Source organism: Anopheles gambiae, chromosome 2 (assembly GCF_943734735.2).
Source record: "Anopheles gambiae chromosome 2, idAnoGambNW_F1_1, whole genome shotgun sequence".
In the NCBI taxonomy this organism is placed as follows: domain Eukaryota; kingdom Metazoa; phylum Arthropoda; class Insecta; order Diptera; family Culicidae; genus Anopheles; species Anopheles gambiae.
Genome location: NC_064601.1, coordinates 1298219 through 1316472, shown reverse-complemented (window position 1 = coordinate 1316472; position 18254 = coordinate 1298219). Strand labels below are relative to the sequence as shown.

The following is an 18254-nucleotide window of genomic DNA, read 5'->3' as shown; positions in this document are numbered from 1 at the left end:
CTCAGCACACCAACTGGATGCGGATGTAGGTTATGCGGACCAAGTACAGCCGTGCCGAGCATGTATGTTTGCGCATTAACTATCCTCAAAATTGTTTATCCAGAACCCACCAGCTGTTTGGGGGTTTGGCATAGTTGCTATAAAAGTGTTAGTTAGAATACGTGTAGCGGGAAGCAAATTCTAAGCGCAGTAACGTTTCTTAAAATAACCGAAAATATACAAAACCATGAATTACCGACCAACGTTTATGCGATTTGGAACACATTTGGAGCATTTAGCCTGCGTTGGAAATCTATCAAACTGATGAAATTAATTAACGATCTCGTCTCTCTCGTGTGCTCTACACCGCACTTCTTGCAAATCAATCGTATCACATCGTCTAGCAACAATTCGCCAACAATTCCTCGGAACAGCTCCCCGGAAACGCTCACGTGACGCGGTTAATCGTGCAGTTCCGTTGCGGCCGTACCGAAGGACATATGGGCAAAACGCACCCACACACACATACACACACACACCGGATAAACGCCGGCAGCGTCAGCCGGGATGATAAAAGCGTAAATGATTTTCTTAATTAAATAAATCCCCGATAATTGAAAAATAATATATCAGTGCGCAAAGCAAAGCTCGGCCGTTTGCGTGTTCATGTGATTTTGTCTTGCGCCCGTCGTCGGCAGCGAAACGGGCCCGGGCAATCGGTTAGCTCAATGTATGCCACGTCTTATGGCCGTCGGCTAAGACGCCCATAAAATCCGTCCGCCTCTGCTTCTGCTCTGACGGCCAATCGATTCCATCGACGACCACAAATCGTCCTACGGTGCAATAGCCTTCCGGTTCGTACGCTCCAGCCAGGATGTGTGATAGATGTGCGGAAATAATTTCGTTGTGCCGGCAAAAGTTTGTCACGCTTCGCAGCTTCACTTCCTGTTTGTGCAGTAAACGGACTGTGGGCTGTGACTTGAGCAACGCGGGGCATATTTATCTTTGCCATAAGCGGCTGACTGATTGCGTACCGTCTATTGCGTTGTTCGCTAGGATGTAACAGTAATAGAATCATCTTTGACTACCGCTTTCCCGTAGCATTTACCCTCCATCGATGACAACGCGCGAGATTCTTTGCGCCATACACTCGCTTACTTACGTGCGCATTAATTAAACGGAAGAAAAGTTTCCCTCTAACACACACACGCACACATCCTCGAACAAAGTTTCACACGGTGTAGCCTTTCTTCGCCCAGGCAATTGAGTTAATGTTTTCCCCGTTTCAAAATTCTCTATTTGCACGTCGGTGTGAGTTTTTGTCAAAAAGTCAGCAAAGGACACAGAAACCCGCGGGCTATGAAATGCCATCCACTGACTGGAACGTGCCCTGTGGGGAACAAACCGTGGGGTGGATGTCTTCCATCACATGCGTCAAATCATTGCCGCAATGCTTAATTAGATTGTGTGCCAATGTATGCATGCGTAATGATATTAATAATAAAAAAAAAAATATTTCCCTTCAATTAGTACTGCAAATGATGTCTTCGTCGCTGTTTGTGATGGCTTTGAGTTATCGACTGACAGCATCAGAAAATATTTAAAAATAGCTCCATTTGCATCTCGAAAACGGCTCTGTATTCAATGTTCTGGGAATAGCTTACGGGCTTCCAAGCTGTAGCAAATTTTCTTATCTCGGATACATACGTATAGCTTTGAAGCTATAAGTAATTTAAAGTGACACCTGACCCGTCGACCCGTTCGGTCAGGAACAGTGGTGGAAACTTCATTAAGGTACCCGATACCCGTTGCATAAACGAATTATCTTTCACTCGCTTGACGTTTGCCCCCGGGCTGGGGGTAAATATGTTTGCTCCGTTTGCAACTCATTTGCTGGTTGGTTTCCTGCTCTGTTTTCGGCTGTTAATATTCATCGAATATTTTCCATCTCCACGGCTCCACGCCGTCCGCGTTGGCGACTTTATCAGTTACATCAGTTGCACACACAAAAAAAATGCAAACACACGAAGAAAAATAACCAAAAATAGTTGAAATTATCATGTGACCAAAAGCAGTAACACAAACACAGAAAAAGGGCAGCATTCGCACTGAATCGTCAGTTCGCCGGAAAATCAAATTGAGCTGACATTTTTCCCATCATTTCTCATCCGTCCGTCCACCCGAAGCAGCCACCTTTGGTCCTATCGGCCTTCTCTGTGGTGTAGCGGTATGTGAATATCCACCCTGGTGTTGTGCAAAATAAGCATCGTGCGAGAGCACATTCTTTCCGCCAGACACATGGGCCTACATTTTTGATGCGAATGGAAAATTCGCGAAATAAATATTCAGTCTATAATTCATCAATTTGTGTTGCTGTGCTGCATCGTGCTCGTGTGCCATTTGTCGCCATATGCGAGCTTGTGTGTGTGTGTGTGTGTGTCTTGGGGTGGAATATGTCCTGCCATGATGTCACCTTTCGTCATGCTTGCGAACACAGCGCGCCTATACACACGCCTATGTGCGATATGGCGCTCTGGGAGCTTGGAGTGTTTCTATCGGCTTCGCCAGCACGCTGCACGCTCAGTGGACTGTTTCAGTCACTGTTCCGTTCGGCTCCAGCAGCCACCCCGAACCCCGGTAGAACACGGATACGGATGGATGTTTCGCGCGCCCACGATAGGCGGGTGCTGACAATCGGAATGGTTCAGTCCTTCGCTTCCAAAAGCCTTCGCGCACTGCCGATCGTATCAAACGCCGACAAAGATCTGTTTGATATAGAATGTTGGCAAAAGGGCGATGAAAAATATGTATTGAAAAAATAAAAAAAAAACACCATCCACCCACCATCAAGCCCACCCGTTATGCTTTATTCACGCGTGTCAAAGGACGGCACAAGAACAACGTTGCATTGTTTCGCCAACCGTCGTGGCCGATTCGCACGACCGAACGCGAGACGCAGAAGGTTTTGGCTTTGCAGTGAACAGACGCACTCACGCCAATTTGAACAAAAAATATAAGAGACGCACAAAACATGCACAACAGCAGCGACCGGAAATGCAAACAAAAGCGTTCTATTCTATTCTACTGTCCACTGCTTCATGACGGCTGCAGTGAGCGGGCCCTTCATGCAAGTTGTATCTTTGCTGCCGTTCTCGATGCATGATGCGTTTATGCAGCCGTTCGAACGGTTCAAACGGCCACGTCCTGTATCAACGAGTCCGTGAACCTTGTTTTTTGTTATCCACCCACCTCCCTCAATCGCATCCACACAGACATTTTTCATGTACAACGGTAGATTGTTTTTCCCGAACTTTATGACGCATTATGATTAATTGATCCATGTAACCTCACCGCTCTTTGCCCCGACCTTTTGTGCTGCCCTTCCATGCTCTGTTATTTTTTGTAAACAGCTCGTGGCTGTGCTCCAAAGTAGCTGAAGCCATTAAAAATGATGGTGAAAAAATAGAATTTTTTTTTCTATCCCTTGGACTGCTGCCATCGAATAGAGGAACATGAATACAAATTTGACACAAATTGATTAATGTAACGATTGCAAAATCAGCTCAAGAGATTTCCCTAGTTGCTATTTATTGTACTAGCTGTGTGACGCGGCAAATCATAGAGCAGTGCTCAACTACTGTTGATAAAAGCAGCACCATAAGCGCGGTAACAGCTTTTGATTGACAGATTAAAGGATTTGGCAAACCATGCAATTGAACGATCGCCCAATAGTAATATATTACCTATTGCAGTTTTGCGGCTAGGCAAATTATTTCCAACAACTGCCCGTCCATGGGTGGATTTTTTTACGCGCATTTAACACAATTTAATACCTCGTTAAAATTATGATCTCGCCATCACGCGATGCTTGCGGTCACATCAAATTGATTCAATATTGAAATATATGCCGCTGGTAACGGTTTATGGTGTGCCATCCAATATTTTCCCGACTGTCACCTGTTCTGTAATGTAATTAAATATTTAAATGCTTCAATATAGACACAAAAAAGCACCCCAGCACGCGTCTAAACTAAATGCTCTACAGTTTCAACTGGCAATTAACGAGAATTCTATTCCTCTTTCTCTCTCTCTTCTTCTCCCCTGCACGTACAGGTGTCCTGGATGCGCAAGCGGGACCTGCACATATTGACGTCCAACATCTACACCTACACCGGCGATCAGCGCTTCTCCGTAATCCATCCGCCCGACTCGGACGACTGGGATCTGAAAATTGAGTATGCACAGCAGAAAGATAGCGGAATTTATGAGTGTCAGGTGAACACGGAGCCGAAAATAAATCTCGCCGTTTATCTGGACGTCACAGGTCAGTAGCGTCTGGAGGTTGGGACGAAGAGAAGGCAGGATATCCCACCGTGTTCCCGCTGCGTTTCCTTTGCGCCTTATTTGTCCCCATTTACTGTTTTATCCTTCTTAATGCCGGCGATTGGCTTTCCTCTATGCTTTCCACGTGTATTCGTGTTTTCCTGTCTTCTTTCTCCTATTCTATCATTCTTATTTCCTTTGTTCAGAGTGTTTTCGGCGAGTTTAAACGACGACAGTTTTGTTAAAGGTTTTTTAGAATATTAATATGCTTTTATCGTGTGACTTTTTTCTTAATTTTATACAGTTTTCACTTAGCTTAAGAAGAGCTTTGTTAGTGGAAGTAGTCGTGTGCAGGCATGTTTTTTACTTATGCAAACAGTTGCGAGTGTGTAGATTGCCACATTCCATTCAAAACCACTCAAAGTGAAATTTTCGTCATTCCCTAATGGCTTACAATTTCATAGAGCATTACTGTAGCAAAAGGATTTCCTTTAGTTTAACTTGTTGGACAGTACTCTCGGTTTATAATCCATTCGCACAAGGCGTCTCAGTCTCATCTGTCGTACCGATCTGATCTACAAATGGCTGTGGTCTAATCTTTTAGTACATTCGAAAAACCTTGAGCACAGCTTATCGCACAACAGCCTGGTGTGTTTTCCAGCCAAAGAGTACAAATAGAACAGACAATAGGAACTATTTCTGAGCTCAATACACACAAGCACACACACACATACCCATCTCATCACGCCGACTCCTCCTCAAAACTTGGACATCGTCTTTCCGATCAGCCAGACCTTTTGTAAACGAACAATAGCGTCGATTTTGTCAACCGGTTCGATAGCTTCGAGTCCGTAATGTAAGGAGGGAGGAAAAATGCTCCTCGCTACGCAACAACGATCGAAAAAAGAACACCCGCCCAGGCGGAAATGCACGTCCCAATGGCGGAGCAACACCCAGAGGGCATAGTGAAACCCGACCCCAGCGAAAGGTCAAGGATAAAAGGAAGCCTTGCGTTGAAGTATCAAAGTTTGGGTGACCTTTTCCGCTTGACTCTGGGCTTCTGGGGTTCCCTCCAAACGCTACCACGTATCGGTGGGTAGTACTGCGCCATGCTCTGATCCCAATATTTCCGGACGGTTCTACGCGACTAGTTGGAAAGATTTTTGGTTTCTCAGCACCAGCACGGCGCCGGCTAGAGGTGGTCGATGGTGAGCCACTGGGGGGAGAATGAAGATGTTTCAGCACAATGGATTTTCAACCAAAAACCCTCACAAAGTGGACGGCATTGGAAAATGTATTCTTTTTTTATTGTGGGTGCCACGGTCCGTGGGGAAATCGGACGTTTATAATCAACTTCGGGTCGAGCCGGAAGGGAGCCGGTGGGTAGAATAGACACAGAAGGGAAACGCTGCTTGCTAGAATGTATCTTGGGCGATGGCCATTGATCTCGAGTCTAGCAAACAACAATAAAGATCGTTTGTCATTCAATTTATTACATGTTTATTAAGCTTATACGCAATCAGTCAAGCATTCATTGGAGCGCATGGCCGTTGGATGGTTGCGTAGAAGTGGTAGCTAGAGCAAGAAATAGAACCATGACGGGAATGAGTGATTTTCTGACCTTAAATTCTTCACCATCGGCCGTCGTCGGTCTGTACTGTTTACGGAAACATTTTGGTAATATAAGTAAGCAAAACTAGGCGCCTCCTTTCCTGTTTGTCTAAGCAAACAGATAATATATTAGCCTCCATGCGTGTGTGTGCCACACCACAGTCACCAGCCCATCCGACACCTTCCAAATAACACATAAATCTGCAGCAAAACAATGTTTTGTCAACTCGGTCGTGCAAAGCTTCGGGGTGCGAACCTTGCCGCTAGAAATAAATCTTGCTCCTCTCGAAATCTGGGGCCGTCTGGTTTTAGGCCATACCCACCACCCACCCCAAAAATCCATTAAAAGCTCGATTTCTTCCCTTTCCCAGCAAGCCATCCATCCCACCCCCTTGATCACACCTTGACAGGATTTTATGTTCTCAAACCTTTCTTATTTCATTTCATTTCACCTTCTCCCGCATGGTCTCGCTGGCCACTCTTGCACTGCCCCGTTCTTCCCCCTGCTGCTGTTTTATTTTATTCCATTTGCTACTACGTGATCATGCCCGCTTGCCCCTTTCCTCGTTGGCTGGCTCAGGGTGGGGTGCTGCTGCTGCTACTGCTCCACGGACAAAAGTTCCGACAAAACAAGCAATTTTTCATCTGATCCTGCTGCTTGCGTTTTTATTCATTTTTACCCATCCAAACCATTCCTTCCCTCCTGCAACCGTTCTCATGCTCACTCTCTCGCTCACTCACTCACTCTCTCTCTCTGTCTTTTTTCTCTTTATCTGTCTTTTTTTCTTTTTCACCCGCATGCCGAACAGATGAACGAGAGTTTGCCCAAGATTTCTCCAAGTATGGTCCAAACACTGGAGGAAAGCACTTTATCGGTGCCATTGGACTAGGTAATGGATCATATTTTTTCAGCTTCAGCTTTCCTATCCCATTCCCCCCACACACACATACACACACACACACACACATATAGTCAGAAGAGAGTCCTTCTTTTATTCCACCCACACCCCTCTTCAGTTCCCGAGCCAAAATAACGTAGTACGGTTAGTTTTACCTTTACCGCTAAAGCCATGCTCAACAATACCACATTATATATCTTCAAGCAAATGCTGTTTTTAATACCGTAAGCAAACAGTGAGCGTGAGGAAGGGTGTACCGAAGGGCTTTGACTTCATGCTTTCCCTTGCGGGCTCGGTGAAGGTTAAAGTTCAGAGTACCTAGAGCATTATTTTAACGCTCAGCTCCCGACCACGGATTAGCTCGAATGCATTAACAACGCGCACATTGTTTTTCCCCGAGAGCGTGTTTTTTATACCATTTATCAGCAAAACCCCTAACAATCATTTGGTGGTTGGGTCAGAGAGAGAGAGAGAGAGATTCATACTTGGAATGAACAAAAGCAGTGGCTCCATGTGGATTTAATTCATTTCAAAGCTAAGCCAACCGAATAAAGGAATCCAACGCCGACAGAGGCTGCACACGGGTTTACCTTTCACAAATCATCGGTTTAAAAATAGCATCACAGGAAACTCGGTCCCGCCCAAAGACCTAATATGACTTTGCCTTTCTGCCTGCGTCCGTGTCCGCATCAACGTCTCTTTGGCCAATAACAAAAAAAAAACACGTTTACTTCAATAAAACTGTTCCCAGAAATCGTTCAACGACAAAAAGGGAAAGATTCGCTTTTTATTTGCTTCATTTCAGGGATCGTCCAGTGCAAACACACACACACACACACACGCACAAACAAAAGAAACCGACAAAAAGAAACCAGCCAGCTCCAGCTCCTTAATGTAATTTCCCTAATAAAGAGCATCTTTCACGGGGTGTAGTTTTGCATGGAAAATGGGAAATTCCTTCGTGCAATATTTGCGATCCTTTTCCGGTTGCGAGCCTCCTCTTCGAACATCCTTTTCTTATTCTGGTGCCATTGCCTTTCAAAAAAAAAAACGTTAAACCAGCCGACCATATTGAGGGCCATTTGTACAGCGAAACATCCTTATTATGCTGGCACGCCGGAAGGAAATGAAAATCGAAGACGAACGAGGCGCTACGCGCCAATTCCCGATAAATGTGTTCCATCGTGCCGTCAACAGTCAGGGTTTTGTCGTTTCCGCCCGGCAATCGCGGACTGCAAATGATATTCTTTTTTCTTTTCTTTTTTCCTGGTCTTGCAGGGACATTGCAATGGAAGAGGGTTCCTTTTTGTTGCAAGAAATTTAATTACGATACAAAGTGGGCTATTTCTCACGAATCCGGTGGTATTTCTTCCCCGGCACGTCCCCGACCATAGATGTCACATTTTTAAGTGCCATAAAATGTGCTTCAATTGCTACAAATTGTTTGCAGATGGTATTAATTTCCCCACTGCCTGTGCAGTTTGGCGGCGAGCGACGTAACTGGCATGTCACTGTCGGCTACGCCTCAGTCAGTCGGGCACACTGGCTCATCATCATCGTTAGAGTGGATTTTCTGCACACACTTTCGAACGTCACTGTACGGGCACACATACGCCATTGTCTTTGCACATAATCATAATAAGAATGGAGCCGTCCATCCCCCCATCGACTATGATGACTTTCGGAAGGCTGAAAAAACATTACCCACACACACACACACACGCATTGTCACTCGTATGATTCGACCATTTTGTCACTTTTCATTCGTGCTGTGGGTTCTTTTTAAACGCCCCCGGCGAACGTCGGATTGGGACGAAAGACCACACAGCACAGCATCGCCTTATCTGAGGCGCCATTTATTTTCATTAGTCATTTGTGCTGTTTATCCTTTAGCCTAAGCCGCTGCACGTTCTAGCCAGCAACTTGATATCCGCCCATGCTGCCCCCTAGTTGTCCGGAACTCATCTCTCACCCACCGCCCGGCACTTTGAAAGTGTCGTTTGCTTTGTCGTTGTCATTTAATTTTCACGAAGCAAACACGACACATCACCTTTTCCCTGCCGAAGGCGTCGGCGTGTGCCATCGCATCCACGGCGTCCGCTTTCGTGCCGGATTTGGAGTTTGGAGATGGATTTTCCTAAGCGTTAACTGTTTTTCAAGTCACACTCATTTAGCATCACATGTGGCGTGACGATGCAGGCTGTATGTGTGTGTGTGTGTGTGTGTGTGTGTGTGTAAATCCAACGAACGGAAACCGAAACCACACCAAGCGGTAAGCACTTCGAGGAATGTATGCTCCGGCGCCTCCATGTGCTCGAACCATGACTTTCTTGGGGGTTTTGATGTTATGTGAAACACGAGAACGTATCCAAAGCGTTCGTTTTCGGTTTCTTCCCAAGCAACCGTGTGTTCTCGGTGTTTCTTTCATTTCGTCGACGTGTGAGCTAGGCTCTGCTTTCTCGACCCACCACGCTGCCGCAGGTAACTGATCCGTACATTGTGGTCACGCTAGCCGGACGGTGTTTGAGCAGCGCAGAGCAAACTCTTCATTTACTTACTATGTTCTGAAGAATGGCACCGAAGCGATCGTTCCGTCTGCTTTCTGGCACTCGTTCAAGGTTCGATTTTGCCCTGGCTCATGACACCGAACCGTTCTGTCGTCGTGGATGCCTCCCTGTCATCAACGGTGTCCGGGCGGCCCTTGTAAGCAGACTCGCTCGCTGACGGCAAGAATATGGGACGGTATTGTAAATGGAACACGACAACCAGCGAAATCCTTAATCGGTAACATCGTCTTACACTGTCACACACACACACACACTCCGCCACACTGTAACAGCAAACACACTCGCTCATGTTTTCATGCCGGTCGCCTATCACCCACAAAGTTCCTTGGAATCGCGTACGCTACGCTATCTGCTGTTTTAGAAGGAGGGAAACGCCTAACCTGGCACTCGGAGGGAGGCACAGAGGAAAGGTTTACATTTCGGTTTGCGCAGTAATCGTGCGGCAGTTGTTGACAAAAAGTGTGAAAACTCCACATCACCACATAAGCTGCAAAGCCCGACCGCGAAAGATAGTAAAGTGAGAGCGGGGCAACGTTTTAAAATTAAAGCCAACCTTATCAACGTGCGCCCAAATTGAGGATTACCGAATGATTTGAAGCCTCTATCTCTCGGGCTTGGGAGATGTGCGGCTCCGGCGGATGGCTGTAATAGAACCATTTCAAAGTAAATTGGATTGGATCTTCGATTTCAGCAAACAGTAATAGGGTAAATGATGGTGAGTCATAAACGATAACGTAGGAGAAGACATTTTGTTTAGATTACTGTAAACGTAAAGAGTGAAACATAGTAGAAAGAACTTTCAAACATACATTTTAATACAAGCTAAAAGCCAAATCTGACTGAATGTATTCAAATATGTAATCGCCAATCTTTAATCTTTCTCCGAATCTTAGCAATCTTATCTGAAAAAGTATGCGTGATCTAATAGAGATGTGAACACAATACCCATAGCGTAGCGCTTGAAGAGTATGTCGCTGTGGTCAAAAGATCCTGGCAAGATTAAATGGCCAAGATACACAGAAAACGAACACGCAACGCACTACACAAAGCTCTAAGCTGACTTTGCCAACTTGGAAACGATTTGTTCCTAAGAGAAGGCAGTTTTCCATCTTCTTTATCGTGTAAACTATTTCCCAAACTAATTTGAATTCATAAAAACTTCTTCCATCAAAAGCACAGCCCGAAAAGCTTGTGCTCCCTTGCGCCTTCACCGCCACCGTCGAATGATTCATTTGAATGCAGTATCATTTTTCATACTCATGAATGTAATTCTTCGCAATCATTTGCTGCACTATTTTTCACCCCCAACCGCAGGGCACCGAGTCCACGCGTCACCCCACGGGTGCACCTCTACCCTCGAGCACAATCGCGATGCGAAAGCCAAACGAGTTACAAATTTGCCCTTTCCGTGCAAGCACACAACAGTTTTGCACAAATAAACTTCAACCGAAATCCCACAACTACCCAACTGACAGCCACAATAACGCCCATAATTCATCCGCGCGACGAGGAGACGACTCTGGCCACAAATGCAACACAACCCGCCCGGTCCGTGGTCACCCCCGGTGGGGCGGGCGGGGAAAAAAACAAGCACAGGGGTGAACAACGGTACGGCAGGATAGGAAAATGGTTTAATAATAAAAAAGTGCTCCACGTCAAACCGGTAAACAGTGCAAGAGAAAAGTCTTTCCTATTTGCTTGGCTTCTACAAGCAACCTCCACACACTCACACACACATACACACACATACAAACGAACACAATACAGGATTGGGAATGGTTTTCAATTTTTGAATTGTATCGCTTCCATTACCGAGAGTCTATTGCCGTTGCAGAACGTGGAGACTCTTCGGGGAATCTGTACGGAGGAAATGGCAGGGAGAAAAATCATGATTTAAAACCCCTTTCTGTGTGGGCCACCGAATGAAGAATGCCGAGCCCGGATAACGGAAGCTACGTAATCTTTAACTGCCACAATGACTTTTTGACGTGCCGACATTGCTGCGTAGGACACCAAGCGCACGGGACTTAGCCGGGCGTACACAAGTTGAGCACAAGTTTATCTATTATGCAAATGCTCGATGCTCGATAGTGCGCAACAGAGCCGTGCATGTGTGTGTGTGTGCTTGTGTGCCATGTGAGCTTCACGAAAACTTCATCTGACGGTACGAAACGGAACAGTTTTTACCCGCAGTCGCATGTTGTTTTTCCAACAGCCATTTCCTAAAACATCTCCGTTTCAAAACTCATCGCAGCCTGCCGACTTCAAGCGACTCTCCTCTGCTACCCTCTACAAGGATCGAATAGTGTGACAAAACTTGGGTGCTAGATTACGCGACAGACCGGTGCGCGGGGAAAGGGCTAAATTCTTCTCGCCGTTGTAAGAATATTAGATGCCAACCACCGACCGACCGACCGACCGAAACTAAAACATGAACAAACAAATATCCTCCCGCCCGTCAACGGACAAAAAATCGGCCCCCGTTCCGAACAACAGGCGACATAATCCGTGCTGCAGTGTGCAATAAATCATTTCCTTTATGTGAGGATTCTAGTCAACTTCCGGGTGCCGGGTGGGTAGGTTTTTTTTTGTTTGTTTGCTCCGTTCGCTGTATTGTTGGTGGTCTTGTTGGCCAAATCCCACACGGTGGTGTGGCTCGTTTTTGGAGGCAAAGGAACCCCGAGCCGGTTCCGCTTTTCTTGCAAACTGCTGCTGCTGCTGCTGCTGCTGCCAGTACTGTTAGATGTGCTGTTATCTGTTGAATTACACTATCTATCTGTCGTGTGTTTTGAGCTCGAGCTCTCGGGCTCTGACAGCAAACGAGGGCCCAGCGTAACGCGTCTGTAACATGGCACACATACACTTACCAGCGTCTCGGGTTCTGCACGGCCGGCTTAAGTATACATTTATATTGCAACCAAACACATGCGCGACACATGAAAACCGGAACCGAACGTTTCCAATTTCGCCTCGTGGAATCGCGGGCGCGAGGGCGGAAAGAAATGGAAGGATTGATGCGACCACAACTGCGAGCATTACGAGTGTCGTACATGCAGAACGCAATTACTTAAACGTCAAAACAATGGCGAATGATAAATAAGCGTCTTTTCATGTGCATAAATATGTTGCTGTTTTCTGCTGGGTGGGGGAGGGCTTTCGAGTTGCACCCACTCTTCCTGCAACGCACACTGGTCGTTGGGGCCGTCACCGAGACTCGTCATTCTCGTCATCGTCATCATCATCATCGTCGTCGTCATATGCGCGGGAATGAATGAGACGACAGCAGAACACGATCTCCACCGGGAAACGATCATAAATTTGAATAAATAATCCTCCGCCCGGTGCTGCGATGGGGTGTTTTCGTTTGGCAATCCAAAGCGGAAGCAGCGCGCATTCATCTTCCGAGGAAGTGGTTGTCCCATCGCTCGCCCCTTCGCTAATTCTCTGTGTGTCACCGCGTGTAGCACTAACTAGTTTCCATTGCCCGCGAGCCGCGGAACGCGTTCCGGAGTGAATGAGTTTGTCGCCAACATCAAAGCAGCGGTGCCGGAAGCAACGCTGGCCGTCGTTTCGTAGCGATCTGGTACGGCTGATGAGATCCCAATTAGGTGAAATTTACCTTGCTAATGGAGGATTTATGCAGAACGCGCAGGACTCGGGGCATTAATTCAACGCGCGTGTGCGTGTGCCAAAGCAAAGCGCTTGTTAAGATCGTTTTGACTAATATGTGTGTACTTCATTTACCCATTCGCATTCGCGTATTCTCAAGTGCAAGAGAGAAAGAGAGAGAGAGAGAGGAAGGGAAAGAGAATGAATAGAAAGCAAGGATTAATGCTGATCCGCCCGATTCGTCTCATGTACGCTCACGGATGCACGCTCCGTTGCCATGGTGACTCCCCGCTAAGTGCAACCATTCGAGATTCATTACTGATCCGCATCATTGCACTCAATTTAATGCTCTTAAACCCTTTCCACCCCGGGAACGCTTTCCCCATTCAGCCAACTGATGGCTGATTTACGTGACTCCTGTTGGACTTAATCGTGCACAAACACACACACACACACACACACACGTACAGGTGGACGGTAAGCTAGATATCTATCGGGAAAACGGGGGATATTTTGCTCGTAATTTGAGAGGATTCTTGTCCGTGAACGCTACCAATCCGTGCACTCGTTTTCCTCCAATAAATTGTTTAATACCACGTACCTCACTCCTCTTTACTTCTGCTTCGCTTCCCATTTTCCCCATGTAGAGTCCACGCGGTGGTAGTTGTAGTTAATAACAGCCCAGTTTAATTGAACACTGCACGCTTAATCCGACCAGCCATGGGAAAAACGCAACACGGACACATTACGGATGCGATCGAAAAAGGTAGCTTTTCCCCCCTGCTGAACACTCACCCAGCTCGATGCCAATAACTTATCATCACCAGTGGACAACACTGGCGCGGAACAAAACCGTGGGATTTCCGTGCGACATGGCCCGCTGTCGACTTTATGCTCGATGGCACAACCACGGCACACGAACACACTCACACAAAAAACGCGCCAAGCGAGCTTTATTCAAATGTCCATCCACGGCCGCGCTCTCGACTGCATAAATCAATGGCCCCGCTAATCTCGAAGCATTCATTATTATTGACCATCATTTCTAATCTTTGCTGCCCGGGACGCCCGGTGACCGCCTGGCTGAGCGTCATCAGTCGCCGGGCTTCAACCGGTGCGTGTATGAATGCACGTAGCGGCTCCGTCAGGTGAGGCGCAGCAGTGTGAGAAAATCAGTGTGTGCGACGATCAGGGTAAAAAGTTTTTAAGCACTCCCAGCAGAGCACAGCACCAGCGTGCCGGTAATAGTAGCGCTGGGAATAAATTTGCATCTCCTGCGCACGACGGAACGCATTATAAATACATTACATCAAAAACACGGGCATCCTTTCCGGGCACCTCCGGGAGCTCCGGGTGCTGCGTTAACCTACCAGGATGAACTAACACGTGTAGTTGATTGTTTTTTGCACTTGCCCTTTACTTTGCTACGCAGCAGCGCTAGCTAGCTGGTTGGCTGGCTGACTGGCTGGCTGGTTGTGGGAAGCTGTGGGAAGCTTTGCAAGCAGCAACAAAGGAGGAAAGGCAAAAAAATGGTTCCAGTACAGCTAGCTAAACTATTTTTTGGTTTTCTCCCTCGCTGTTGTGTCCCGTACAGGCATACAAACACACACATACACACACACACAAACAGTAGGACCTATTCCCAAAACGGGATCCCGACAGTAGCCGGGTGGTCGGGTTGAAATATAGCCCTGTTTCGGTACGAGAAAGTGATTTTTAATGGTATTATTTATGGACCGGTACGCTTTAAAATTTGCTTAAACAATTTATCAAACACCACTCCCACACAAACACACACATTCAACGAGGCTCCATGCTGCCCCCTTGGGGAAAGAGAACTTTGTCCCGTACATTACTACGCACGTAGTGGGCCCTTCTGCAAACACGGAAGCTTCATTGCGCTTGCCCTGCGTTAGCCAATTTGTTTATATTCCATGCATATGCAAGCTCACACACATACACAACGGACCTTGTGCAACTACTTTATCCACTCCGAAAATTCCGGTAAGCCTATGGGTATGTGGAGTTCACCTTTATCAACGTTCCCCCCCCCCCCACCCCGGGGTTGTTGTTTCAATCCCTCTCCCGATGGGACAGTCCACAATGAACTTGATCGAGCCGACAGCACGAAGGCTGTATTATCTCGAAGCTGCAGAAAAACTGGACCCCAAACGATAGAGTTTCACCTCCCAAACCCCCATACCAGTGTGAGTGGGGGGACAGTGCTTCCTGTAACAGAAAAAATAGAAGTAAAATTTCGTTATGCCACATTCGAATACGCATAAAACCGTTCATCTCCCTCTCTCTCTCTCTCTCTCCCGTTCGTATCAAAGCGAGTACAACCGATGCAGACTTCCTCGGTCGGTGAATCACCTCTGTGAACAACACCAACACACACACACACAAATGCAAATGCAAAGTCCCTCCCCCCCCCCTTTTTTCGATCCGAATTGGCCGTTGTGCCGTGGGATCCAGTGCCTGGGTTGGGATAATTATAATGATATTATAAGCGTCCGTACGACCGAATCGAATAACTTTATTTTCCACCCATTTAACACTCGCCACCTCGCGTGTGTGGATGGCACTAGCGGATGGTGGTCGATTTTGCAGCATTTGGGCTCCTCATTCGTTTTTTTCTACTCTTCTTTCGCTTAATTTAATGCAACCCGGCTAGGGAATTGGCTAGCTGGGTGGGGAACGGGCGTAACAAAAACAAGCAAACTCTCTTTAACTTCCATTTCCCTCTGGCGGGCTTGTGGGTGATTATTCTGGGTGGAATTTCCTCCCCAGCCACCAGCCATTGACTGTGCGGGAAGTGGGAAGAAAATGGCCCCCGATTACCCATTGTCTTCGGTGGAACATGTTTTCGGCAAGTGTTTTGCAATTGAATTATGGTGTCACTTCCGCTGCAGGTGCAAAAGTGACTTTCCATTTCGACCCTACCCCTAGAAGCGCAAACCGTTTTCATCGTACAGGGAGGGAGCTTTTCCACCCTTTTTGGTGGTTCGTACGGAAAATAAAACCCCATTTGCTGCGCATGCAATGGCTAAAGGATTTGGGAGGATTAAGATAAAAAAAGAACCCCGAGCATTGATTTCAGAACGAATGGTGATCATTATCGTTCATCTAACGACTCGGGGCCGGCGAGCAGTAACGCCCTCGGTTGCGCTAAACGTACCACGAGCTCACATCCTTTACACGAGTTTGTGGCTGGACGCTGGAAAATATGACGCAATGACGCAAACAAGCTCGCAATCGAAAGCCCTACCCAAGCGTGTAGTATCGTGTATGGGATTTTGGGGGATTAAATGCAACGTGAAAAGAACTTACAAAAAAAACGGGCGATGCGATTTACATGCTCTAGCATTTTAGATACAATTTTCATCGCCCATTATCTCAGCGTTTGCGTAACGCGATTAAAAACACCCTTCGATTCGTTCTTTTGTGAAGTATGAAAGCCTTCATTTATGGTCGATTTCAGACCTCTTTATCTGACTGAATAAATGGAAAATTAGACAAGTGGAGCGCCCCGATTATATTATCACAAAACACTAGGACAACGACCTCAAAAGCAAACAAACTTAATCTTGTTCATCACGCTATCTCCAGTCTGTTATGTAGGTTAATTTGATACAATTTTCACACATTTTCACACACACACACCCCTAAATTGCTAAACAAACACATAACAAAAAAGGGTAGGGAGCGCTGTCAAAAGGAAACCGACACAAAATTTGACAGATGACCGACACGACCGCTTGCCGGAACGTTGCGCGCTGGTCCCATTTTGTGTGTGTGTGTGTGTGTGTGTGTGGAGAAACTTTCTTTATAATACAACAAGGGAAACAACAACTCATCGCGAGCGAGAAAAGGGTGGGTTCGGGCTTCGTACAAAAATAAACCCTCTCCTTTTCATTTCTCTCTCCCTTCCTACACGGGGAGGTGGAACCTACCCACTCGCCAAATGCACTTTCGAGCATACTCTCCAGCGGGGTGTTCATTTGTTGCAGCGTTGCATGTTTTCATTAAAATTCATTTTCAATTTATAATCATTAAAGTGCGCTTGCTACTTACCATGAGCGTGAGCAGCAGCAGGGAAGAAGAGCGTACGACCAGCTCCATCGCCCTTGTGTATGTGTGTGTGGAACGTAACATATACGCAGCCAACGCTGATAGCAGCCGCTGCTGATACGATCGTGAGAACTATGCACCGGGTAGGAAGTGTGAGCAAAAAAAAAAGGAAAAACGGAAAAACAAGCGACACACCGCCGAGTCGCACCGAACTGAAGCTGAATAAAATGAGGAGCGAACAACAACGACACACCATCGGCCGTGCGTGTAGCTGTCGCGGAACCATCGAGACGCGCAGCTGGTGCGCCGGCGGGGGTTTGAAAAGCGACACGAGTGGCTTGATAAAAATTGAAATTGTCAATCGAGAAAGCAACATACCCTGCCCGCTTCACCGCCATCGGTCGCGCACCCGTTTGCCAATGTTATGCACGCACGCATGCACACTGCACCTTAATGACACCACGCGGGCAAGCCACGGCTGACTCCTCCGTTGGCTGGCGAGGCGTCCGTGCAAGCGAATGAGCTTTTCAATAAATAACACTCTGCAGCCGACAGCACCCTTCCCGGTCCGTTTTTCCCCCGTGCCACACACGCTGGCGTGAGCGTTCGGTGCCGTACATTATTTCGAAAGCGAAGGCAAATCAGCAGTTCCACACAGCTAGACGGTAGAGGGGGAAGCGGGTGCTGCAACAATCACGGACCGGTGGCGCGGAGGGTTGACATGCAAATTAAACTCAAATTAAAGTAGTATATTTCCCTCCCGAGCTCCCACCTCGCACGGTCCGTGACAGTATCCCCCTCTCTCTCTCTATCTCTCTCTCTCCCGGTTGCACGATGGAACTATCACTGTCGGTTCTAATTTATGCAGCGTGAAGTGATATTAACGATGGCGCGATAGCTAAAGAAAGGCACACCCCTAATTTTCCAACCCACCCCGGACAACAGGGCGAACGGCCGGGCAGAATGAATGGTTAGGAGCGGGGCCATTTCAACACCAAGTGTGGCCGTTTACATGCACGCAAACCAGCATTTTCATTTCGTTTTTATATTGCTGTACGGTCGTGTTGTCTTTCCCTTTTCTTTTTTGCTCGTGTCTTGTCGATAGAATCGCGGTCGATTACGTGATGCTTTGGCGTCCCTTCTTTTGCATTCATTGCCCCGACCCCATAGGTCACCGGTTTGCCAAGCATTCTTG

General features: G+C 47.0%; 1 protein-coding gene across 7 annotated transcripts in view; it reads left to right on the top strand.

Moving 5' to 3' along the window:
- LOC1281967 (uncharacterized) overlaps positions 1-18254 on the top strand; it is a 131007-nt gene that overhangs the window by 104769 nt on the left and 7984 nt on the right. For 5 of the 7 annotated variants that reach the window (XM_061644246.1, XM_061644249.1, XM_061644245.1 and 2 more), the window contains 2 exons: positions 4093-4303; positions 6723-6803. In XM_061644246.1, the coding sequence (XP_061500230.1) occupies positions 4093-4303; positions 6723-6803 (292 nt within the window). The remainder of the gene's footprint in view (positions 1-4092; positions 4304-6722; positions 6804-18254) is intronic. The other 2 variants (XM_061644251.1, XM_061644250.1) reach the window with 1 other exon arrangement.